Consider the following 26,227-nt stretch of genomic DNA (forward strand, 5'->3'; position numbering starts at 1 on the left):
TAATAATCTCTGAATATGTTAGTCTTATTTTTATAGGTTTAAAAAGAGGCAGTAAGTTGGCATTTTTATAGGCCTTCTATTAAATTAAATTAACTTAAGAGGGGTACCTGGGTGGCACAATTAAGTGTCCGACTCTTGGTTTTGGCCTAGGTTGGGATCTCAGGTTTGTGAGATTGAGCCCCATGTGGAGCTTTGTGCTCAGTGGGGAGCTGGCTTGTGATTCCCTCTCTCCCTCTTCCTCTGCCCCTACCCCCTGCTCACCCCCACTCAAATAAATAAATAAATCTTTAAAAAAAAAAAAGAAATTAAAGGTAACCAACCAACGTATTTTTAGGGGGCACCTGGATGGCTCAGTCGGTTAAAGGGCCCCCTTTAGCTGAGGTCATGATCCTGAGGTCCCGGGATGGAGTCCTACATCAAGCTCCCTGCTCAGTGGGGAGTCTGCTTCTCCCTGTGCTCCTCCCCTCCTTGTGTGCTCTCATGCTCTCTCTCTCACAAAAATAAATTAATAAAATCTTTTTTAAAAAGAGGAATATGGTATTTTTTTAAAGATTTATTTTTTTGAGAGAGCAAATTTGCTCATGCATAGTGGAGGAGGGGGGCAGAGGAGAAAATCTTAAAGCAAGACTCCCTGCTGAGTGGGGAGCCAGACAAGGGCCAATCTCACAACCCAGGAGATCATGACCTGAGCCAAAACCAAGAGTCAGATGCTTAACCAACTAAGCTACCTTGGCCCCCTAAGAATATGGTATTATATTCCATTCATTCATGTCTTCTGGAGTGTTCTAAAGCTTCCATAATGCAGGTCTTATACATTTCTTTAAAATACTCCAGGTATTTTGTCTTTTTGTTATTATTGCAGATAGAATTTTTTCTTTCATTCTATTTCCTAACTGGTGATTATTTGTGTATATTAGAATATATCATCTTCTATATATATTTATTTTGCTCCCCACTAACTTACAAAATTCTTATTGTTCTATAGTAGTTCTTTTTTTTTTTTTTATTGGAGTTCAATTTGCCAACATATAGCATAACACCCAGTGCTCATCCCATCAAGTACCCCCCTCAGTGCCTGTCACCCAGTCACCCCCACCCACCTCCCTTTCCACCACCCCTTTCCCGGAGTTAGGAGTCTCTCATGTTCTGTCTCCCTTTCTAATATTTCCCACTCATTTTTTCTCCTTCTATGGTAGTTCTTATGTTGATTTTTCAACTATACCAACATATACTTTTCAACTATACAAACGTATTTTTACATCCTATTTCCAATGTCTTTAACTAATTTATTTCTCTTGATTACATTAGGTATTGTCACCATTAACATGTCAATAGTGGCAGTAGTACTCATTCTTTTAAATCCTTGAGTTTTGTAAAAGATGCCATATTCATCAAGTATGATGAAGCTTTTGGGTTGAGATATATTTTTCATGTTATTGAATATATGTTATAGAGTATTTTATCAAAGAATAGTATTAGATTTTTCAATTGTCTTTTAGTATTTTTGAAGGCTTATTATATGAATTTCCCTTTAGATTAATAAAATTGGTTATATTGTTGGATTTCCTAATATTGAATCACACTTAAAATTCCTAGATTAAACTCTACTTGGTGATACTATAACATTTACTGCACTATTGGACTTTGCTTTCTGATTTTTTTTTCTTTTTAGGATTTTATATGCCTAAGTGAGAGTGAGTTGCAGTTCTTTATTTTACGCAATTTTTTGTTAGCTCAGTTTTCATGACTATTCCACTGGTATTTGCAAAGAAGTTGTGTTCTCTGGGTGTGTACAGAGTTTAATGTCTCTATCAATAAAAGCTAATTTATTTGGTTATACTTATTTTTTCTTTGTTTGACAAAGATAGTCTTTTGCTTTTAGTGATTCTGTTCAAATTTTCTTGCATTTCCTGTAATTTCTGCGTTATAAATGTGGCTGCTATGTTGTCATATAGATATTCATACTAATTCTATCCTAATTTTGTATTTTACCCCTTAACATTAAAAATTTATTATCCCATTTGATTATTTTAGGTATGAATTCCTTCTGTTTGGATTTAATGGACATTATCATTCTTTTAATTTTAAACTTTCTCTTTCTTATGAATCTTTTATTTTTATTTAATTTTATATTCCATATGTTTCACATTAGTTCTAGCACATTATTTTACTTTCTATATTTTATTTATAAAGATTTACGAGGGGATGATTATTCTGTTTGTATTTGTTGTATGTTTCTTTATTTTTGTTTCTTTGGTTCTATTAATTGTAAAAAGTTTATTTTTCTGTTTTACTGCCTACCTTGATAATTATAATTTTATGTGATTTTCTTAGTCCTGTTTCTTTTGACCACATCTATTGGTTACCACCTATGAGCAATAATGAAAAACATAATCTTTTAAAAAGATTTTAGTTATCTATTTATTCATGAGAGACACACAGAGAGAGGCAGAGACATAGGCAGAGGGAGAAGCAGATTCCCTGCTGAGTAGGGAGCCCAAGACAGGGCTCAATCCCAGGATCTGGGATCATGATCTGAGCTGAGGGCAGACACCCAACCCACTGAGCCACACAGGTGCCTCTCAAATAAATAAATAAATAAATCTTTTTTTTTTTTAAGTTTTGAAATTTTCTGCAGTCAAAAGTATGCCAATTACTTACCAATTACTTCTATTACAACTTGATATTTCAAGTTTTACTAAGAAGGTCTCTTTTAGGGCCCCCTCTTGGGCACCTGGGTGGCTCAGTTGGTTGTGTCCAGCTTTTGATTTCAGTTCAGGTCGTGATCTCAGGGTCCTGGGATGAAGCCCTGCATCAGACTCCATGCTCAGCAGGAAGTCTGTTTGAGGATTCTCTTTCTCCCCCTCTCCCTCCCCCGAACTGTGTCTTCTCTCTCTCTCTCTCTCTCTCTCAAATAAATAATGAAATCTTTAAAAAAAAAAAAAAAGGTCTAAGAAAACAGGGCTTTTCTGGACTGTGGAAGCTGAGGGTATGTACATATTCTACAACGTCATACAAAAAGGTGGGGGAGAGAACAGTCAACATTTCTGTAACATTTAATGGCAGTATTTCATAAAATAAACTAACAAAAATTTAATTATCAAAAAACGGAGGTTTAAAAGAAATTAAATAACATTTGGGCTAAAATAATCTATCTGTAATTTAGGATAAAATGACAGCTCTAATATTTTTGTTTTTCCAACCGTAGTACCAATATACTGCAACTATGAAATGACAATTTTTTTTCTCACCGATTAAAGATGTCTTTCTTATCGTATATAATTTTCCATGTAACTATTATCTGGAGCATGTATTGATGCATTTATCTATCCCTGCATCAATACCACACTGTCTTAAAGACTAAGGCACTAAGGAATTATTGTTCCATCATTCATTGACCATGAGACCTAAGTAAACTTCTCTGAGCCTCAGGTTCTACTTTGCAGTGTTGTTTTCAGAATTAAAAATGTAAGGGATATAAGTAAATAAATTTCCTAGCCCCATGCCTCACATGAAATAGGCATTCATAAATGATTATTATTAATATCATCGTAATGCATGATGAAATTGGACTACAGGCAAAAGTTAATAATAATAAGCTAACTATGCATTTAAAAAATACAACAAACCCTGCTACTCTTTTATGTTTCCCTGTGTGTTCAAGCTCTAGAAGAACTAGTCCCTGTGGGGAGATCATTCAGATTCTGGTAGATGTTCTGTTCTCCTAGGCTAACAATGTGAAAAGAGGAAGGAACAAAGATTAGCTTATACAGGGTGCTTTGGAAAGGGAGACTGGGTCAGAAACAAAGAGAAGTGGAACTTCACTGAGATTCCCATAGGAAGGAGCTAAGCTAGTCATTCACAGTTGCTTAGCAACATGTAAATGCACAAGAAAGAAGCAAGGTAAAGCCATCACAAAATCAGGCACATCTTACTCTCTCACCCATTTATTATTTCTACACTGAGCATTAGTCAAAGAGAAACAGAATATCAGTTTGACCTCCAAAAATAAGCTGGCCAGATAGTGAAGGAGATATAGGTCAAACATCAGCATAAAATGTAGTAGGTAGCCCAGGAATAAATATGCAGACAAAATCCTTGTGCTTATGGCTGCATTCAAGGTGCAACAGAATTATTCTTGCAGTGTATCAAGTATTTATAAGTGCTTCAGGGGACACATAGAAGAGGACAAGGAAGCCCAGGCTTTCAAACACTTTAAAATAGGGGCACCTGGGTGGCTTAGTGGTTGAGTATCTGCCTTTGGCTCAGGGTGTGATCCCCAGATCCGGGGATGGAGGCGCACATCAGGCTCCATGCAGGGAGCCTGCTTCTCCCTCTGCCTATGTCTCTGCCTCTCTCTGTGTGTCTTTCATGAATAAATAAAATCTAAAAAAAACTCAAAACACATTAAAATATACCAGGAAAGGATGATTCAGTTGGTTAAGCATCTGATTCTTGCTTTCAGCTCAGGTCATGATCTCAGGGTCATGAGATCAAGCCCCACATCAGGCTCCATGCTCAGCATGGAGTCTGCTTGGGATTCTCTGCCTCTCTTCTCCTTCTGCCCCTCTCCCCACTCATTGTCTCTCTCTCTCTCTCTCAAATAAATAAGTAAAATCTTTTTAAAAGAATAAATGAAATAAAATATACTAGGGAGAATAAAACATGAATATAGATCATTCCACCACAAAGCAGATTTCATCTCATGATTGAGGAATACCTCATTTATATGTCCTCAAAGGTCAGAGAGAACAAAGCTTGGAGGCTAGCAAGCCAGAAAAGATTCCCTGAAGAGGAGCCATTTGAATTAACCTTTAACAGTTAAATAGGGGAGAAAACTAAATAGGATTTTCATAGTAGATGTGGAGATCAAAGAACACATTTCAGTATGCCAGGAAGGAAGCTCCAGGCATGTTGGGAAAAGGATAATCCAGATTTCAATACAAAATAGAATTCTACTACAACAGACACAGAGAAAGATGAAATTATTGCCATATTGTGGAGGTCTGTGAATACTAGGTTTAGGGACCCATGCTTCATTTCTAGGCATGAGAGCCAGTGAGAGTGTGGGTGGAATGGCTAGTTATGCCTTCAGGGGATGAATCCGGTAATAGTAGTTTTGATTGAGAGGGGGAGGAGAGTGTAATGGAGCAAGTGGTGAAGAAGAAATTTTAGCAGTTCTGTATTATAATAATACAGATATTATTTAATACAGATATTATTACAGATATTATAAAATTATTATAATAATTTTAGCAGGAGGACAGTCTAATCTGTACTAGAATCCACAGGAATGGGAAGAAGGGCACAGACAATAGAGACTGCAGAGGTAGCAACTGAAGACAAGTTACTGATTAGATTCAAAGGCTCAGCAGAGATGGGGAGTGAAAATTATCTAAGAGGTAGTAAGCCTGATTTACTGGATATAAATAATAGAAGAAATAGATCCAACTGAGCAGTAAAGGGAGCTGGTGGGAGGAAGGACAAGGGAAAGGACAACCATTTGAACTCGCCAAGTTTAAAATGTTCATGGTACCATCAAGTGGCAATGCCTTCAAATGGAAGAAAACAGAGATTTGGAGTTCTGAGGGAGGTCAAGGTTTTGATGATCAATTATTTGCACAAAGGTCACAACTGAAGCTGTAAACACAAAAGGAAAAGGAGCAGATGAATCCCCGAGAAAGAGGAGGACTGGCTAAAGGAAGAGCCAGAGGGCAGGAGGATGACCAGGTAGTGGAGACACAAGACAAACAGCAGAGCAGGGAGGAGAACCCAGGGCAGCAACACAGGACTTTCAGGAAGACCTACAGATGGGCAATTATGCATGGTGCTCATTTTCTCTTTTTAAAAATCTATTAAGATCAGGTTTTATTTTTATAGAAGTATTTTTAATCAGTTTTTTTGAAAGAAATCACTTATTATCAAAAGAATATCAAATACAATAGAGATTTAAGATGAGCCCTAATGGGGCACCTGGCTGGCTCAGTCAGAAGAGCCAGTGACTCTTGATCTTGGGGTTGTGAGTTTGAGCTCCACACTGGGTGTAAAGTGTTGCTTAAATAAATTAATAAACTTAAAAAGAAGATGGGGGCTGAGGATAACATCACATTTAGGGATTCGGAACTCCTGTGTATCCTTTAGAAATACACTTGAGGGGTGCCTGGGTGGCTCAGTCTATTGGGAGTCTACATTTGGCTCAGGTCATGATCCCAGGGTCCTGGGATCGAGCCCCACATTAGGCTCTCTGCTTGGCAGGGAACCTGCTTCTCCCTCTCCCTCTGCCTTCTTGTGTTCGTTCTTTCTTTCTTTCTTTCTTTCTTTCTTTCTTTTTCTTTCTTTCTCTCTCTCTTTCTGATAAATAAATAAATAAATAAATAAATAAATAAATAAATAAATAATAAATCTTTTTCTAAAAAAGAAAGAAACACATTTGAACAGAACAGGGGAGCAGAAGAGAATTGTAAAGGATCATGGCGGGGGAGCAAGTGACTAGCAAAATAGCCACTTGAGGGGGTAAAACGGTAAAAGGGTTCAAGAAAGAAGAGGCATATTTGTTGAGGAAAGTAAGGGTAATGAAGAGGGAAAGGTTGAAGATTCATGTAGAATTGGGAATCCTTGACTGAGCAGGGCATAGAAAAGAAGCAAAGAGAGCCATGAAAAGCCAAGAACAGGTCTTCTAGAAAACCTGTCTTCTAATGAAAAAGAGGAGATGAGGCTGAAAGGCTTTAAAGCAAATAGAGGGAAGGTTTGGGACCTTAGTTTGAAGGATTCAAGAGCTTAAAGAAGGTTTGAGAAGATTTGTGGAAGGTGGAAAAGCAGCCTGCATTCTTCACCAAACCAAACCCAAGTCTTTTCTTCTTAATTCTTGTCAGATAGATATAGATGAACCTCCCCCACATCAAAAATTTCAGTAGGTCCTCATATCAGCATAAACTAAGTCGTGTCTGGGTTCATGGACCTTAACATTGACAAAACCGGCTGACAGAGTAGGCTACTGCAGAGACATAAGCAATATGTAAATCATAAACCGTAGGTTTCACAAGGATCTCCAAAGGTCATCTGCAAATACACAAACCCCAGATAACACACACTGCCACGCACATGTACAGATGGACCATGCTCTGTGAAGAGAGTTCAGACACCAGGAACTCTTGCACACAAGACAGAAAGCTTCCCTGCAACAGATGGCTGGAAAACAGTGAAGTGATTAAAAAAAGAAAGAAAGGAAAGGAAAAAGAAAAGTGGTTTACAGCATGAAACCAGAGGAGAATTGAGGTTCCAAATATCTTCTCCAGTCTGACTCAACAGATAAAAATTGAATGATGTGTCAGGATCCTTGCATCCAGTTTCCAGAAGGATAATTTTAAACTCCAAGAGATTGATCACAGGGAAAATAAAAGTTTCCGGATTCTTTGGCCACATGAAGTCCCACAGGGAACAAGCTGCATTAGCCACATGCTTGCTGAGTGTAAATCAGTGACGCTAGCCCATTATCTCCAGATCTTCTATCTCACCTTGAAATCCTATTTCATTGAAGTTATTCTCCTCATCATTAAATGTAGCGGAGAGGAAAAGAGCATTAAAAGTGGAGAAGAGATTTAAAGAAGCCATGTCCCATTGCACCATGTCCTCTGCGGTAGAGTCTCTGCAGTTTTTCATTAATTGCAACTCAAGATCCTCAGCACCCTGCATAGCGGCCCCCCTCCAGCACACCTCGCAGCCTGGGGTTGCTCAAGAGCAGTGATGGGGTGGGCCGCTGTGCACAGATAAATCACTGCCTGCCACACCCAGCGCCTACATTCCAAGATGGAAAAACACCTGCAGCGCTAAGCACCAATGACAGAAGAATAGGAGGTGAGAAGGATACCAAAGGAGATGAGAGCCAGGAGAACCTGGGTGTGTGCCCGGGCCCTGGGGTCACAAAGGCCACAATGGAGAGCAGGGCCTTCTTAGTGTGTCTTTCCAGAGACATGAGCAAAGCCATACCAACAAGAAAGACAACAGCAAAGACTGTCCAGGTAACAAGTTTTAAAGAGAAGAAATAGGCTTCCAAGATTGCAACCCTCTCCTTAAAAAGTAGGGATATGGGGCATCCTGGGTGGCTCGGTGATTGAGCATCTGCCTTTGGCTCGAGTCATGATCCTGGAATCCTGGGATCGAGTCCCACATCCAGCTCCCCATGGGGAGCTTGCTCCTTCTGCCTTTGTCTCTGCCTCTCTCTCTGTCTCTCATGAATAAATAAATAAAATCTTTTTTAAAAATAGGGCTGTAAGCTCTGATTGCCTATGAAAATAGGTGCTCAAGCTGGAGCCCCACAGAACTGAGCAGCATCCATGGAACCAACCCAGACACCTTCTGTTTTAGCCAGAAAAGATGGGGAGGATGAATGACGGTTGCGGGTTTTCACGCAACAGAAGGCACCCAGCTAGGTGAAGAACCATAAGGTGGCAGTGTTCAACAAGTCCCACTGGGAGGCCAGGAACTGCAATACGGGATTGTATGGGAAGGCCCCTGGATACAGGAAAATATAAATGCTCTTCCGTCTCACCACCCACTGCAGACAGAGGCAAGAGGCCCCCAGGCTGACTAATAATTTATCACAAGGCTAACAGTGTTCTCCGTAGCAGCCACACCATGCCCAGGGCTATAGTGATGAAGCTATTGGTCACTGCTGCCACCAGGAACAAAAAATAAGACAAAATGATAGCCAGGGTGATGGGTCTCTAAACAGTCACTGGAGATTCTGGAATCGTGTCATCTCCATTCATCAATCCCATGGATGAAGATGGGTCTCAAGACTTCAAGGTCTATTCCTGTTGGGTGGCTCTGGAAGGTCCTGCATGACGTTTGCCCCTCCAGTTGCCTCCAAGTGTAGAGGACAAAGTAGAGGACATGGGCTGTCTCCTGAGGGTACAGAAGCTTTTCCTTCTTAGAACAGATGCAAATATTGGTAAAGCTCAGTTTCAAAAGGCTCCCTGCCTGCCCCTGAATTTGCCTGCCCTTCCTCTGCCTACTTTCTGCCCATGTCAACATCGGTGTAAATAATATATCAGGCAGGCACTGGCACGTGGCGATCCCCTACACTGGAGGGTCTAATTCTCTAAGCTACATGGCTGCACACCTGCTGGCAGCTCTGTGACGCAACCTTCACCAACAGTCAGAGCTCACATCCATTGGTTGGCTGTCATTCCAGACATTGTTCTAAGTGTTTTCCATTGTGTTGTTCCCACCATGACCCTATGAAGTAGATGCTTTTGGAATACTCCCCTGATAGAAAAATGAGCTAAACCTCTCCTACAAGAGGTTAGTTCAAGTCCTATAACTTGCTGTGACAATCAGCACCAAAAAGAACACAGGAAACAACTATATATTATCAGGCAGGTGACTTTTTTATAATCAATCAATCTTTATTTATTTTTTATTTATTCAGAGAGAGAGAGAGAGAGAGAGAGAGACAGGCAGAGGGAGAAGCAGTCTCCATGCGGGGAGCCCGACACGGGACTCGATCCTGGATCTCCAGGATCACACCCCGGGATGCAGGCAGCTCTAAACCCCTGTGCCACCCGGGCTGCCCGGCAGGTGCCTTTTTTGTTACAACGTTTGATAATTTGTGACCCTAAAAGTAGGATTTCCTGGAGGAATCGCTACCAGGGGCAAGAAGCCCCCAGGCTGGCTAATAATTTATCAATGGGATGTGGCAAAAAAGAACCCGGGACAAGAACTCCTTGTGAGTTACTGGGTACATTGTTTAGCTCCTCTGTGCCTCAATTTCTCCATCTGTAAGATGCAAAAAGTGTCTTCTGTTCTTTTTTTCTTTCTTCTTTTTTTCTTTTTTTAAGTTTTAAGCCTATGCCCAGCAGAGGGCTCAAACTCACAACCCCCAGATCGAGAATTGCATGCTCTTCCAACTGTGCCAGCCAGGTACCCCAAGTACTAACTGTTCTAATTCAAGATTGAACTAGAATCTGAGACTAGAATCTCAGTCTTTAGGGTGAAAGAAAACGTTAAAATAATTTTATAGAATAAAGAAACGAGGCCTCAAATTATAGATTAAGAGTCCTAGCTAAGGTCATAGCTACAGGAGGAAAAACCAAGACGCAAACTGATTCCAGGACCATAGATCTCCGCCATAGTTCGCAACACATCCTTTACTCCGATCTCCTTCATCTCCAGCTGAAGTCAGAGGCCAGATTTTGAGACTTTTCACAATCACTATCTACAGATCTTCAGGCTAGTCACTTAAACTTTCACCTATAAGACATATGGATCACGAATACATGTGGGTATATATCTATACTATTCGTACAGCATAAGAAAGAATTATGGTGACGATGACAACTGTTATTATAATAACTACCTGTCATTCCATCCATCCTGTGGAGGGACAAGTAGTCCTAGGAGAATTTAGGAGAGCATCAGAGATGCAGTAGAGGTCAGAACACCAAATCTTGGACCATCCACTTTAACCAGAGGAAGGCAGAGTAAGCAAAGGTTTTGTTTTTTCATAGTCATGATGTTCAAGGAGTCCAAAAAAATCAGCAATTAGGTGAATACTTACTCACCTAGGTGAGTGATAAGCAGATTAATGTGTCTACAGGCAGACAGGCAAACAGAAATGTTGGGGGGGTCATATATGGCAATATTGAAGGCTCAAGATCAAGTTAACATGAGAATGAGGGAGCATTTTGTAGTACATTCCTGTTCTGGCCAGCACCATATCCTACCAGTTTCATGCATACAACCCCATGAAGAGAGAACAGAGTCCATAAAACATAGCATCTCTTTCCAGCTCCCAGTCCACCTGGGACAAAAATCCAGGTGGAATTATTCTTCTAACACAGAGCCCTTGCTATGGTGACTACCGTGTTCCTGGAGAAAGGAGAGATGGCGAACTAAGGTATTTTTTCATCTTGCCTTTCTGTGAGGATGCAAATCTTCAGGATATAGAGTTCCCAACTGCTCTCTTCCTTGGCGTTGTTCCTCTGGCTGACATTTGGCCATTTCCTACTGGACCTTGGAACAATGGGGCAAACTTTGAGCTCCTAGCTCTGGAGTTTGGCCAGCCACAAACCTCTCAGTATGGAAGCTCATCCTTCCCATCCACCTTCTACATCTTTGATGGCTTGTACATTGGCAAGATGTGTGCTAGCCTCCAATTCATTCAACAGCAATTTATGAGGCATCCCCTATGTCATGAGAGCCCTGTGAAAAGCACCAGGGCTATAGCAGGGAACTAGGCAACTACCCTCAAAGTGTCTTCACACACCAATCATAAACCAGAACATCAACTGGCCACAAACTATGTGCAGCTTAAGCTACTCCAAAAAGGTAATTAACCATTTGTATTTAATTATGCAATGTGTTTTATAGTGATTCTTTTGTTTGTGCTTTTTATGTGTTTGCTCCATTTTACTTCCTCTTTTTCAGATTTATCTCCTCAGGCGGAAGCCAAATCTGAGAATTTTGAGTTTTCACAGCTGGTCTTGATATGTGTAACAGTGGGGATGGTACAGGTAGGAATCTGGAGTAGATTCTCTATGTGGGAAACATGTACCTCAAGAACTCTCTCTGAGAGGGATAAAGTGGGAGGACTTCCTACCTGCGGTTGGAAAGGTTATGTGGCATCCTATTCACACCTCCAAGAATTCTGAGAAGAGCTCAGTTGGAGTAGCAGTAGAAGAGCCCTCATTGTGGGATGAACAAAGACGCTGTCTTGTATGTGGCAAGGAAGGAGCCATGGGTCAGTAAAGGAGCTGCAACTGCCATTATGTCTAGGGAACAATCAGACAAGTTGGGCTACAGCAGAGGGAATGGTGACATATCTGGCTGAATAGGCAGGCTGGGAAGAGTTCACAGAAAGCCTTGAAAGTCAAGATGAGATACTGGGTTATGTTTCTGGTCGAGATGGAGCCACCAAGTGTTTGGGGCTAAAACCTAGGAAAAGGTTAAGAACATCAACCAATCAAGAAGTCCTAAGATAAGTCCATTAGACCTGGCATAACTCAAAGGGCTGTGAACATGTTGCAGGATATGAGCCACATCAGGGGCAGCCCGGGTGGCTCAACGTTTTAGCGCCACCTTCGGCCCAGGGCCTAATCCTGGAGACCCGAGATCAAGTCCCACGTCAGGGACCTTGCATGGAGCTTGCTTCTCACTCTGCCTCTCTCTCTGTGTGTGTGTGTGTGTGTCTCTCATGAATAAATAAAATCTTTTTAAAAAATTTAAAAAAGAGTTACATCACCATCCTCTCCCCACCCAAGACATTCAGTATAATTCTGAAACTCTATTGTACCAAGAAAGAGTAGGCAAGGAAATGCAATCTTCCAGGTGCTTCTAGATGAGTTGTCCATGGAGAGAGATACCCCTTATGTTCTTGCCTTCACTGCTCCCACCCAACTCTTTTCTAGTCTTTTGGTCTACATATGTTTTTAAAATGAATTCTATCAGAAAAAAAAAAAGTATGAGCATGCATCCAACCACATGCATATTTATTTAACTACATATATGTATACTTCACAGGCTTTGTAAAGTATGTAATGTAATACACTCTGTACATCATAAAATAGATACACAAAAAAGGAACTAAAAGGAAGAGATCAAAATAAATGGAAATTGGAGTTTCCACACTTTTCTTTCCACACTCAGTGGATCATTGTGCATACAACTCTGGGATGCAAACACCCCAATTTGGAGACTACTATCCTAGGCACTGACATTCAGGATCCACCTCCTGGGTGAGCATACAGGTATGATAGGATCATCCAAATTAAGAACAACATCAAATTTTTTTTGTTTTTTCTTCTCTATCTTCTGTTGACCAAAACCTAAAAGCATTTCCACATCAGACAATTCCTTTTAAGTCAACATATAGCAAACATACAAAATCCTAGGCAGGGCCTAGACTGGCAGGAAACTCATATATACACCCTCAGCTTCCCATGGGATCAAACTGAGAAGACTCCATGGGTGGAATCAGTCAAAAGCTGGATACAAAAAAAGGGAATGGACAAGAATGGCAGACAAAGGAAAGAAGGAAGTTCCAGATGGGCCAAATGACCATAGGCTACAGTGAAGAAGATGTGAGCATGTGGGGAGATGGAAAGAACCCTTACTGGGTTGGAGTGGAGAGCCTAAGCTGACAGCAGAGCAGTAAAGAGGAGGGCATTGTGTGTGGGATGATGCGGGACAATTTGTACCACCATTAAAAAAATACTTCAAGTTGACCACAGAGACAACTGACAACCATTACAGGTCTCCATAAAGCAGTCAGGACCAAAGGATGCTTGGAGAACTTTATAATAGTTGCTCATATACAGGGTGTGAAAGGTCTGTGAGGCAATGAAGCCATCATCCTGGCCCAGGATTGTTTGGAACCCACCCTGAGGACTAGAAACAGTAGAGGGGATGTCAGGAACAGAGAGGGCTGCAAAAAGAATTAATAGGGCATAGAAGGAGTAGGAAAGAAAGAGGGAAATGTAAAGAGAGAAGTGATTATTGATACTGATAACTTGAGACAGATCAGCCTTTGTCCAGAGCTTTCCAAAGCCTGGTCATCAGGACCTTTCTCAGTTTGGGGCTGCTTAGCACCAGCATGCTGGAGTGCAGACAGATGCTTGCATAGGTTACCACTTCCCAGGCCCAGTACCAGTGACTCTGGAAGTTTGTTATTTCTGTAGCAACAACAACCAGAGACAGGAAATATGATGTGTAGAAGACAAGGAAGAAGACAAGTGACTTCAGGGCCATCGTGTGAACCCGGGTGCTAGGATCACATGGGTCCTGTCTATAGTTCCTCATCAACCCCAAATGCCGGCACAGTGAGAACACGAGCAAGAGCATGGACACCAAGAACAGGAGGAATGGAACTGACCACATAAGCATTACATCAAATAGATGAAAAGACCTATAGAAGGCCTGTACTCTCTCAGCCCAGGTGCTGTTTCCTTGGGAACTCTTGGAGGCAATCATCTGTTTCAGAATTCCAGTCACAATGGCTGATGAGATGACTGTCAGGCCAACTAAGACCAGGGAGCCCAGCAGCAGCCTGGGCACTAACCGCGAAATCCTCCACTTCAGCCAGAAGAAGACAGGGTGAGAGAAGACGGCGACCTTCACACAGTAGAAGACAGCAAGCCAGGCAGTGAGCCAGAGAGTGAGAGTGTTGACGAAGTGCCAGAGGGTGTTGTAATAGTCCCTTACAAAGTAAAAACCAAAGAAGATCAAGAGGTTGTTCAGGATGGCCACCCCATGCAGGCAGAACCGGGAGGCAGCCAGGGAGGCCACAATCATGTCACCTGCAGGCAGCGTCCGGCGTCGCACCCACTCCCTGCCCAACACAGTAACCATGAAGCCATTCTGCAGCATTGCAGCCAACGACTCCAGGAAGAAGATGACCATGAAGATCAATGTAGGTGAGGAGGACATCCTCTCCAGGAGGCTCTGCTCACATGGGGACACATCCGCAAGGCAAACTGGACTCTCTGGCCAAGCCACTCTGCTGAGACCAGAGACCTAAAATCTCTCCCCTTGGATTCACACAAAAGCCAGCAAACACCTCCAGTCCCCCAGGATTTGAGAAGAGGATCCCTGTGATCTCTCTTGGCATGCAAATCACTCCCAGCTCAATGACTTGATGTCTGTATTTGCCTAACCTGTATTTGCCTGTTCCTTACCAGAGCCAGAAGCAGGGAAATATTAACAGAAGAGAGGCTCCAGGGGTGATTGAAAATGCTCATGTTTTATACTTTATTATTTTTTTCCTAACTTTTCCTTGAAAGATGTCCTTATCCTTGTTTGGCTCCCCTAACCACAAACCTTTTCTGACCCTTCATGTCCCAATTTAATATTTGTTTTTAAAGATCTTATTTATTTATTTATTCATGAGAGATACACAGAGAGAGGCAGAGGGAGAAGCAGGCTCCACCCAGGCATCCCCCAGTTTATTCAGTGGTCTGCTAACATCATATTAAGGCCTATCTCTTGTATGAGTGGAATAAGAAGTCATCCATATGCACAGGCACCAGGAAAAGGCTCATTTCTCCTCCACTGACTGCCCATGCTGCCTGAAATTTCACTGGCAGCCTCCATATTGAAGTTTGAGGAGTCTCCAGTTAAAATGTGTAATTTCTTGATGTGTCAACATCAAATCTGTCAGCCATTAATGCCTTAGCTTCAATGCGCTTAGCAAACCAAAATTACTCATTTCCTAAGAAGGCTCTGAGGAAATGAGAGATAAGTAAGTCATGAGAAGAAGGGAAAGACAGAGAAGGGAAACTGAGGAGGCCAGATCCAGAATGGACACACCACAGGAGCCAAGGAAGCAAGAGTTGGGACGACAAGAGGAGTTCAGAACAAGCCCACAGGGTGGGGGGCAGTGAGGGTGAGGGTGGGGGGACAGTAAGAGAGTAACAACCAACCTGTTGGAACACTTTGCCATTCATAAGGTGATTACACATGTTACATGTTGCCTCTGCCGCCAACCACACAGGGACACTGGTCCAGATCAGGGGGCAATGAAGAAGAATCCAACTCAGGTGAGCTTTAAAGGGGCAAGAATGCTTATGAACATGAAAAAGAAAAAAAGCAAAGGGGAAAGAGGAAAGAAATAGGAGGGTAGAAGGAAGTAGAGGTGCAGGAGAAGCAGAGAAGGGAGTCTGCTCTTCCAATATCAAAGATCCTGGAGTCATGGTCCTCTCCAAGGCCACTCACAAATAAAGGCCTTCTCTCCTACTTGATATGGTCTCACTCAAGACTCCACAGTGAGAGGTCTACTGTGAAAGATGAAAGAGAATAAAAACAAGAATAAACATTTATAGAGACCTCAAGAAAAAGTGCACTTGCTTGAAGAGCTGCTTCACTTTTCTCAAAAGATTGCCAAAGATCAGACAATCCACTCTCCTCAATGGTTTTGTAACTCACCTGCAGTGACTTGATTTAGTTTTTTGTGTTTCCCCTGACTTCTTCTTGAAGACAACAGCAATGAGTGGCTCCTGCGAGTTTCACAATATTTTGGCTCTTGGAATCCTTTGGGGAAAGGCCAGCTTCATGATGTCATCAAGAAGCAAGTCGAGGCCATGGCACACACACCCTGTTGCGATCACATGTAACCAAGTATCCCCTGTGTGCTCACAGGCAATTTAGTGACTTGCACGGTCATCAAAATATATACTTTTCCAGAAATGGTTTTTCCAGGACTCTTCTGTTTCTACAGTTGACAGCTCTACAAGTGATGTTTTTTCTCCTTTCCATATTCCTCTGTAAGCAGCTTGAAAGAGTACCCTTTGTCAGGCACCTGGTCATCCATCTCACAGTGCTCCACTAGATGTGTCATAGAGAGGTCATATCCCATGCATAGTCTGCCTCCAAAAGAAGCCACAAGCAGGACAACTCTTTTAATTGCTCTTGAGAGTCCCTCTGATATGCAACACCAATCAAAATACTCGGTGTTTCTCACCACAGTTTGGGGCATGTTCCTGTTTTCTAAAGGTATCTCATGCCTGAAGATAAAACTCATGAATCCTTTTGTAGTACAATTGTCAAAAAAAAATTTTAGCATGATATCTGAGTCCCCTGTGAAACTTTGCTGGTGTTAACACATAACAGCAGAAGGTCATGATTCTCAAGAGACCTACCTGCACTTCCTTCATTTTGACTCTCGACATTGGTAAAGGATTTTTTTTGGCTTCTGTTTATAAATTAGGGAGGTATCTTTTGTCTTATTTTCTTATTACATTAAAAAATGCACTGGGTCACCTTAGTGACATGTGAAAATACATATTTCATTTAACAGCATTTGTAAATCCTGGTGTCCATTCCCCACTGGACCTTTGAGTGACCTGTAGTGTGTAAATACTTCCACATTCTTCCATGATTTCATCAGGTAATTGATGGTCTGTGCCAGGGAAAGGTGGAGGAGGAAGGAAATAACAATGTTTTTAAAGGCTACACTATGCATAAACACGAAGCTAAATTATGCATTAATTTAATAATGATTTCCCTGCAGAATAAGCTCAAAATATTCTTCTGGCCCTGTAGACCTCATCTCACATGTATATTCAGGTAAATAATTTTGAACATTGAATCTAATAGCAATCCAGCATAAAATAGAATTGTAACTTTCCGAAAATAAATCAGAATATACAACATCCTCAATTATCAAATGTATAAACATTGTTAAATATTGCTTAATATTCAGGAAAATTTATGCACTTTCCTTTCAACTAAAATAAATATATATAATATATATACATGTATATAATTTTAAAGCTATTTTTTGCAACCTAAAGTTTGGCTGCAAGGAAGTCCAGAGTCCAATTTTATTCTAATTCAAAAAATTTGAGAAAAAAAAATTTTTAACTTTCTGACTCGCACCATTTGAGCAACGGAGAGTGATAAAATTAATCTCTAATGGAATAAGTTAATGCTCCTTCCATAATGCCATGTTTCACCCAAATGTCTAGCACCTGGCAGAAGGATAAATCATATTCAACTCCTAAATCAGCAGTTTACAAACCATGCCTTGAAGGGAGTTCTCAGGGTAGAGAAGGGACAAGATAAGAACTGAGGAAGTGCAACCACAGGTTCTCACCTTCTCTTCAAACAGAGTAGCTTTGAGGCATGTGTGTGGCTTAGTCAGTTAAGCCTCTAACTCTTGATTTCAGCTTGGGTCATGATCTCAGGTTGGTGGATGGAGTCTGCTTGTCCCTCCCCCAGCTCGTGTATGTGTTTGCTCTCACTCTCAAATAAATACATAAATCTTACAAAACAAAACAGAGTAGCTTTGCTTATATCTAGTGTATGTATGTATAGGGTGTGTGTGTGTGTGTGTGTGTGTGTGTGTGTGTGTGTACACATTCTGTGCAAGACCTCAGTTAAAGACAGGACTCCACCACAAAAAAAATTTGGAGCTGATGTCCTAGACTGAAAGTCATAAAGAGGGAAAGAGATTGAATCCCTGCATCTTCCTTCACTTTCTCCCCAAAACTCTTCTAAATTGACTATGCAGAGATTTTTAGAAATTCTTTTTCAAGCCTTCAATCTACAATAACAGAATGAGGGAAGGAGGGGTCCTGGGTGGCTCAGTCGGCTATGCAACTGCTTTTGGCTCAGGTCATGATCCCAGGATCCTGGGATTGAGCCCCACATCAGGCTCCCTACTCAGTGAGGAGCCTATTTCTCCCTCTCCTCCCCACTTGTGCTTTCTGTCACTATCTCTGTCTTTCTCTCAAATAAGTAAATAAAATCTTAAAAAGAGAGAGAGAGAATGAGGGAAGAAAAAAAAAAAAAACACTTGGGAAGCTAGAAAGTAGACGGACAAGTAGCCAAAAACAGCAGATCTGAGAAAACGAAATCCTATGCAAGCAGAAGGAAATGTCAAGAATTAACTGACTTTTACTTAGGATTTTCAATACCAGGTACCTACAGAGAAAAAAACGTTAAAAATTGGTTGTAAGTCAGTTTAAGATTCAGATGCCCAGATCACATCCTCCCTTTTGCATAACTAGGCAACCACTCCTCCTTAGCCCTAGGGAAAGACTAGAGGATATTCTCTGGAGACGATAAAACAGGATCTCTGAGCTGGGTGAACACTGAACACATCTGAGGTAAGGATACATTGAAAACAGACAAATTAGGTAAACAAACAACTTCCCCTCACTAGGGTTCCAGAACACTGGCACTCAGGCCTTCAGCTTCCAGGCATGAATCCAAGCATTCCAACAGGAAGATCTAAAGACACTATCAGAGATTCCTCAAATAATTAGCCCTGCTAACACTCTACAGTGAAGCCTGAGGTCAACAAGTCCCATTGACAAGTTCACAGTTTCCAGTTAGCCCTCCATTCCCTACTCAACACCAGCAGAAAACAAGGAGTCTGGAGTATGTGAGAAAAAATGGAGGATAAAATGAAAACAAAGCAACAAAAGAGCTACTTGTAGGAAATTCATCAATACGAGGAGAAGAAAAAAAAATGTCCCCCCCAAAATCAATATCCTCAGAGATCAGAGTCTCCAACAAGATACTGTTGGATAACAGTACAGTTGGATAACAAATAAGATGTTGTTAAGAGAAGACATTCAAAAAAAATTTTTTTAATTTCACTCAAAAACATGATTCTCTGAAATTAAATATTCAATATAAGGGAAAAAAGACTAATATATGAAATTCTCAGAAAGCAGGACCAGAAAGAATACAAAACTGTAGGTAGAAAACAACAGAATGCCAATCCAGGATATCGAATATCCAACTAACAGAGATTCTAAAAGGAGAGAAATAATAAATGGAGGGGGGGAAATCCAACTAACAAAATAACTGAAGAAAAATTCCCAGAACTAAAGGACGGAAGTTTTCCTATTAAAACGGTCCTCCAGGGGCACCTGGGTGGCTCAGTGTTGAGCTTCTGCCTTTGGCTCAGGTCATGATCCCAGTGTCCTGGGATCCAGTCCTGCATTGGGCTCCCCATAGGGAGCCTACTTCTCCCTCTGCCTGTGTCTCTGCCTCTCTCTCTGTGTCTCTCATGAATAAATAAATAAAAACTTTTTTTTTTTTTTTAAAGGGCACCTGGGTGGCTCAATCTGTTAAGTGTCTGCCTTCGGCTCAGGTCATGATCCTAGGATCTTGGGATGGAGCCCTGCATCAAGCTCCTTGTTCAGCAGGGAGCCTACTTCTCCCTTTCCCTCTGTCTCTCTCCCTTGCTCCTGTGCTCTCTCTATCTCTCAAATAAATAAGTAAAACCTTAAAAAAAGGCAGGGGGTGGGGAGCTCCAAGTATCTGGGCCATAATAAAGTTTCAGAATATTGAACATAAGGTGTAAACCCTATGAGCTTCTCAAGAGGGCAAGACGTGAAGAGGATATACTACATTCAAAATATTAGGAATTTGAGTATTTTTTAGACTTTTCAAAGGTAATTTTGGAAGATACTGCAACAATCATCTCTGACCTAGAATTTCTTATCTGGATGCTCAAGTACATGGGCAAAATAAAGACTTTTCAGACAACCCAAATCTCAAAAACAGTTTACTTTCTGTGTATTCTTTCTCTGGGAACCACTCCACCAAAGCTAGGGCATAGGTGATAAAGGAAGACATGAAGTGCAGACAATACGAGGTCCAGGATGAGAGAGAGGCAAAGAGAATGACCAGGACGATTGTAAAGGCAGATCTCAGGGCCAATGGGGACAATTCCAGACCGGAACAAAACAAGAGGCCTGAGGAGAGACTTTCTCAGGTAAATAAAATCTTAGACTACTAAATGTTTCTGAAGTTATTGAGGATTTCACTGATGCAGAGTTTGAAAGCAAATAAAAACAAGGCGATTTTTCACAGAAAACAAAAGTGTGTACAGGAAAGAAAAATTCTATAATACATAGTTCCATCATGAATAACATTTTTTTTCTTTAATAGCACTTACATTGTCATTAAAAGAAAACGTGTTTCTCTACTCACACCACCAGACATCAAATTGGGGGAGCGGGGTTTCTCACACCAACCAATTCTCCAACTCTCCAGACATCAACAAGGTGCCCTACAATTCAGTTCAATCCCGAAACTAATTACTCGAAGTGAGTACAGACCTGTAGGTTAAGGGCTCGGTTCCACAAGGCTGCATCCCACTTCAGATGCCAGTCTCAGGCCTCAGGTTGTCACTTGTACTTCCAACCAACCATCTATAAATTGGAGGTTCCCACACTTCCTCCTCAGGTTCAGTAATTTGCCGTAGCATCTCACAAAACTCAGGGAGACACTTTGCTCACATTTACTGGTTTATTACAAACAACTTAGATGAAAAGCCAGATGAAGAGGTATATAGGGTGAGACTCAGAAGAGTTCCAAATGCCAGAACTTCTGTCTCCATGGAATTGGGGTTCCCCACCCTCCTGGCATTTGAATGTATTCACCAACCAACCAGGAAGCTCTCTGAACTTCCTCATTTAGGGTTTTTATGGTGGTTTCATTATGTAGGTATAATTGATTAAGTCATTATCCGCCAGTGATTGACTCAATGTCCAGAGGCTAGAGGTGCGGCTCAAAGTTCCCATCTTCTAGCTGTGGCTGGGTCTTTCTAGCACCAACCCCATTCTGATGCTAGAGGCCACCCAACACCAGTCAGGTTATTAGCATCAAAAAGATATTCCTATCACTCCAGAGATTTGAAGGGTCTTAGAAGCTCTGGCTCAGGAAACTGGTATCAAAGACTATATATATTGGAACAAAAGATGCTCCTAGGGCAGCCTGGGTGGCTCAGCAGTTTAGCGTCGCCTTTGGCCTAGGGTGTGATCCTGGAGACCCGGGATCGAGTCCTGTGTCAGGCTCGCTGCATGAAGCCTGCTTTCTCCCTCTGCCGGTGTCTCTGCCTCTTTCTCTCTGTGTGTGTGTCTCTCATGAATAAATAAAATATTTTTTAAAAAAAAGAAAAAAGAAAGAAAGATGCTCCTAGCACTCCCATCACTCAGGAAATTACAAGGGTTCTACTAGGTCTGCATCAGGAACCAGAAGCAGGGACCAAATATATATTTCTTATTATGTGAGTCCTAACATTTCAAATGCTGACTATTGGTTTAGCCAACATTACAATGAAATGACATTGAAAAGGGTCTGCCATGGAAATGGGCTGAGGAAGAACTAAGTTTTCATATTCCATAGTGGAAAGTACGCCAGAGACCGAGAAGTCAAAGGTGGCAGTACAAACATATAATTTAGAGACAAAAGACATACACACACACGCACAGCTCACAGCAGTGAAAGCAGTTGCTTTGGGAAAGAAGGCTTTGGAAGAGAATGGGAGCAAGAACCACTGTTTTTTCAAAACAAATTGGTGGAAATATCTACCTAGATGTATATATTACTTTGATAAACTAGATGTTTAAACTAGATGTATATGTTACTTTGATAAAATCTTAAGGGAAAAAAATGAGAAAAAACAGCAAGGAAAGGGCTAGAAGCAAACATAGCCAAATTATTCCTCCTTGTTTTTTGTAAAATAGCAGTGCTTCCTAGAAGCACAGATTCATTTTCCTCTTGCAATTAAGTATTGGACTGCTGTCCTCCATAAACAGGAATTACAATGATCTAATATTACTCATAATCTTATTAAAATCCTCCAAGTATGTGTTTTTCATAATCATTTGGAGGAAGAAAGGGCAGAAGTCAACATATGAGTCATGTTTCTAAAATGGCTTAATCATTCTGCTAAAAAAAAAAATCATAATCTAAGATTTTCCATTGTTCAAATGTTGATTATACTCCTTTTTTTCTCTTCACACCCCTTCCATCTGGCCCTTCGTGGGATCCTCAAACAGCCCACACCCACCATTCATCACACACCTTCCTGGAGGCGTAGGGGGTGAGGGAGGCATTGGGGGTGAGGAGAGTGTTGGTGGTGGCCTATGTTGAAACTTTTCCTACAATGAGGCCAAATGAGCTGACCTTATACCACAATTAGTGGTGTGACAGTCCTGGGAATTGGGGGATAAAATAAAGAGGCAAAAGAAGAACATAGCATCCACTGTGTTCCCACCATGATGCGGGAGCTCATGCGTTTCCTCTTAAACTCAACAAAGGAGTCTAAAAACACATTCCCAACCATCCAGGGACTCTGACAATCCCTTCAGAGAGCTCCCATCATTTTGTCTGCATGTGCAGAAGCCAAGGAAAGAGAAGGATTTCAGTCGGCTGCAATGGTCCAGTTTCTGACTGGGTAACCCTAGGGAGAGATTGCAGGATGGCTACAGGAACACTGGGTGAGGGACAGCAGACCTAGTAGGGACTGGGGAGAGGCTCCCAGGTAAGTAGGTAGGTAACCTGGTTGATTTTTCCTCATTAGATCATGGCAATAGAAGTCAGAGGAGAAAAAGAAAAAAGTCAGAGGAGAGTTTTGTTTTGTTTTGTTTTTTAAATCACAAGGTATTAAATAGAGAGCTCTAGGAAACAAATACAATCTCAAATTGAACCAACATTCATTGAAAACCTAATTGTGGCTGGCATTATGCTGAACACATTTGCATACATCATTTTCTCATTTAATCTTATTCAAGGATGCCATATGTGCTCCAGATTTTGCTCTTTATTATTAGATACACTGTCTATACCTCTGTGTTTTTCCTTCAGGAAAATACAGTGAAGCTGTTGCCACTCTGCCTTTGCCCTGAATGGGAGACCAGGAGGCCACATCATTCACATTGTGTCCCATCGCCTGGTGGGTCCAAAAGGAACCAGCTTTATCTCCCTGTTGTTGTGGGTTTTTTCTTTGATTTTTTTTTTTTTTCAGTGACTGAGTCTCAAATTTCTGAGCCAACATTGCTGCTCAGAGTAATGAACAAGCATCTTCTCATCTTCCTGTTTCTCCTCTTCCCCATAATATTTCTTATTTACCACCAGGGTACAATGAGTAAATACAGCCAGGTAGGCAAACATTAGAGAATCTGAGAAAATACCATAACATTCCAAAGAAAGCTATAAAAACACAATGTTCATCATAACATTCTACGAGTTCAAATTCATTTAGAGCTGGTTTGTCGTAAAGGGCATATGATGAAGATTTGCAAGCCCTGGGCATGGGTTTTATTCCTGTCACTTTCTCAACCTGTAACCTACAGTTGTCTCCTCCTCTTCTTCCACCTGGGTATGTTCGCCTATAGTCATATATACTTGCAACCCTGTGAACATTAGATGAGGCAATATATATAAAAACATTTCTGTTCATTGCTGAGCCCTAGATATTAGCAATTGAGTAAAGGAGACGCAACCCAGGAAAGATAATCAAGACAATGCAAAAAAAAAAAAAAAAAAAAAAAAAAACCACATAATTCAAACTCCTTGTCATCGGTCTACTGGTTTCCTTTCCTTTGAAGGGAAAGTTATTCCCACGACATTCCTGCTCCAAAGTCTTTCCTCATTTACAAAAAAAAAAAAAATTACCTTTTCTGGTTCTTACTTATGAATAAATCTCGACTCCTTTCATGGCTTCTTTGTAACATTCTGGAATCTTCCTTCTTTCTCTTAGAACATGCAACAGTACTTGCTGCATCTGAGGCTTTTGAAAGGGGTCTCACTCATGGAAAGGGCATCAAAAATTGGACTAAATGTCCTCCAAGTTCCCCGCCAGCCCGAAAATCCACATCTCTGACCCTTGTCTCCCATTCTCAGTCACTGTCTGGGAACTTCTACCTCTTTCTTCATCAGTGTCTCTGGGAACAAGTCCAAGTTCACCAGCTCTCCAAGAAACACCTTCAAGCTACTCATAATTTTCAATATGCACAATTAAGATACTTCATTAAAAAAAATCAACCTAATAATGGTTCCGGGTATTTCACTCCTATTCTGTACTTTCGGCAAGTAGTGGGAGCAGGTTGTCCCACCAGAGATCACCTGTCACAGCAGAAACTGTGGGTCACATTATGGCTGAGGAGTTGCAACTCAGAAGACAGCCTCTTTGGAAAAGGCAGCGGGGCTCTGAAATCATGCATGTGCCACCTACCTTAGATGGACAGGTAAGAACAACCTACACCAGAGGAGCGCTGTATTCCCAGAGGTGGAAAGGAGGCCATGGCTCTGGGTTTTCCATGAACTGGAACCAACTCTAACCCAGGTCTGGGGACCACCTGGAAAAGAGAAAAGAAGTGGAACAGAAATGGGCATCCTGTAGAGAGGTCCTGCTTCGTGCCCCTGCTTACGTGTGAGGGCACCTTGGTCGAAATGACTTGGGATTGATCTTTTCCTGAAGAATTGTTCTGCCATCCACATAAAAAGGCATAAATAAGGATATTCTTCACTGTTTTGTTTATAGCAGCAAAAATCTGGAGGGGAAAAAAGCATAAATGTCTTCATCAGATCAGTAGTTCTTAATGAGGACAGTGTAACACTCTCCAAAAGGTACTTAGGAAATTTATAGGGGTGTTTAGCACCATCTTTGGGGTACTACTAGCATTTAGTGATTGGAGGCCACAATGTATCGCACACGCTGGAGAATTTTCCCAGCCAGCAAGAAGTTTGGGTAACCTGCCAGAAACTCCTGTGGGGGGAAAAAAAACTGAGCCAAGAATTTAACTCAGTTGTATATAAACACAAAGTAGTTTTTGCACAATTTTAATGTACGAGGAGTTTTCTAAGAACAGGACCATCAGAGAAACTGACACATTGGAACTTTGTTCAGTTTGAATATTGACCACAAGTTGTTCATCTCAGAAAAATCCTGAAATCAATAGCAATATCACCCCAAGTATTTAAATCAGCAACAAACACACCTAAATCTGTCTTCAGTTGGGGCTGTAGCCCTCATTTCAGTCCAACACTTGGTGCAAGCACCTATCGACTTTACAATGTCCTCTGTGGCAGTGTGCATGAGCCATGTATACCTCAAAATAACATATTAGTTTATTATAAACTGCTATTCTTTATATCATTATGGTACAGTTAGAACACTGTATAGATTTTAAGTCAAATTTTAAGTAAGTCATATTTATAAATTTCATTTCAGGATAATACAGAAGGTATTTCCCAATATTTCATAAAAAGGGAGCATTGATCCAGACAAAATACATTTAATTAAATAAAGTGATACGTTGTACTGTGGAATACTCTGCAGTAGTTTAAAAGTATTAGCTAAATCTATATAAACTGGGGCAGCCCGGGTGGCTCAGTGGTTTAGCACCGCCTTCAGCGCAGGGTGTGATCCTAGAGACCCGGGATGGAGTCCCACATTGGGCTCCCTGCATGGAGCCTGCTTCTCCCTCTGCCTGTGTCTCTGCCTCTGTGTGTGTGTGTGTGTATGTGTGTCTCATGAGTGAATAAAATCTTTTTTAAAAATTAAAAAAAATAAAAAATAACTCAATATAAACTGATGAGGAAAAATCTCTAAGACAGAGAGTTGAGTGAAGAAAGCTATTTCAGGGAAATGCACACAGTATAAACAGCTAGCACCAATTTATATAAAGATATAGACACAAAAATCACAGAACTGTGTATGATGATATACACATAAAGAGAGACAAATGCATGGAGGAAGTGTCTGAAAGTTTACAAAATGAGCCGATAACAAGGGTATAGAATCAGGAAAGAAAGTCAAGGAGGGAGTTTCTGTTTTATTCACGATGCTTGAATGTGTCCACAGAGAATGAATGAAGAGATCTGTTACACAATTAAAAATTGCTCAGATACGATTTTGAAAAGAATTGCCAGGGGGGGCAAAAAGCTATGGCCAAGGTCTCACAGTTGTCACTCCTGTGTCCCTGGC

General features: G+C 41.1%; 2 protein-coding genes across 2 annotated transcripts; both read right to left on the minus strand.

The window, feature by feature from the left end:
- Positions 1-7,678: 7,678 nt before the first annotated feature.
- Positions 7,679-10,131, minus strand: TAS2R60 (taste 2 receptor member 60). Its single transcript, XM_072764945.1, is given in 9 exon segments — positions 7,679-7,742; positions 7,744-7,807; positions 7,810-7,846; positions 7,848-7,921; positions 7,924-8,068; positions 8,317-8,397; positions 8,399-8,605; positions 8,607-8,671; positions 10,116-10,131. Coding segments are annotated over 9 exon segments (753 nt in total).
- Positions 10,132-13,518: 3,387 nt separating this feature from the next.
- Positions 13,519-14,424, minus strand: LOC112934839 (taste receptor type 2 member 143). Its single transcript, XM_026018362.1, has one exon. It carries the CDS (start codon positions 14,422-14,424, stop codon positions 13,519-13,521), a length of 906 nt encoding a protein of 301 aa, XP_025874147.1.
- Between the last annotated feature and the right edge of the window lie 11,803 nt (positions 14,425-26,227).

The sequence above is a fragment of the Vulpes vulpes genome, chromosome 7 (genome assembly GCF_048418805.1).
Source record: "Vulpes vulpes isolate BD-2025 chromosome 7, VulVul3, whole genome shotgun sequence".
Taxonomy (NCBI): Eukaryota; Metazoa; Chordata; class Mammalia; order Carnivora; family Canidae; genus Vulpes; species Vulpes vulpes.

Coding starts and splice junctions, on each gene's coding strand:
- LOC112934839 (XM_026018362.1), bottom strand. CDS start 14,424: ATGTCCTCCTCACCTACATTGATCTTCATGGTCATCTTCTTCCTGGAG.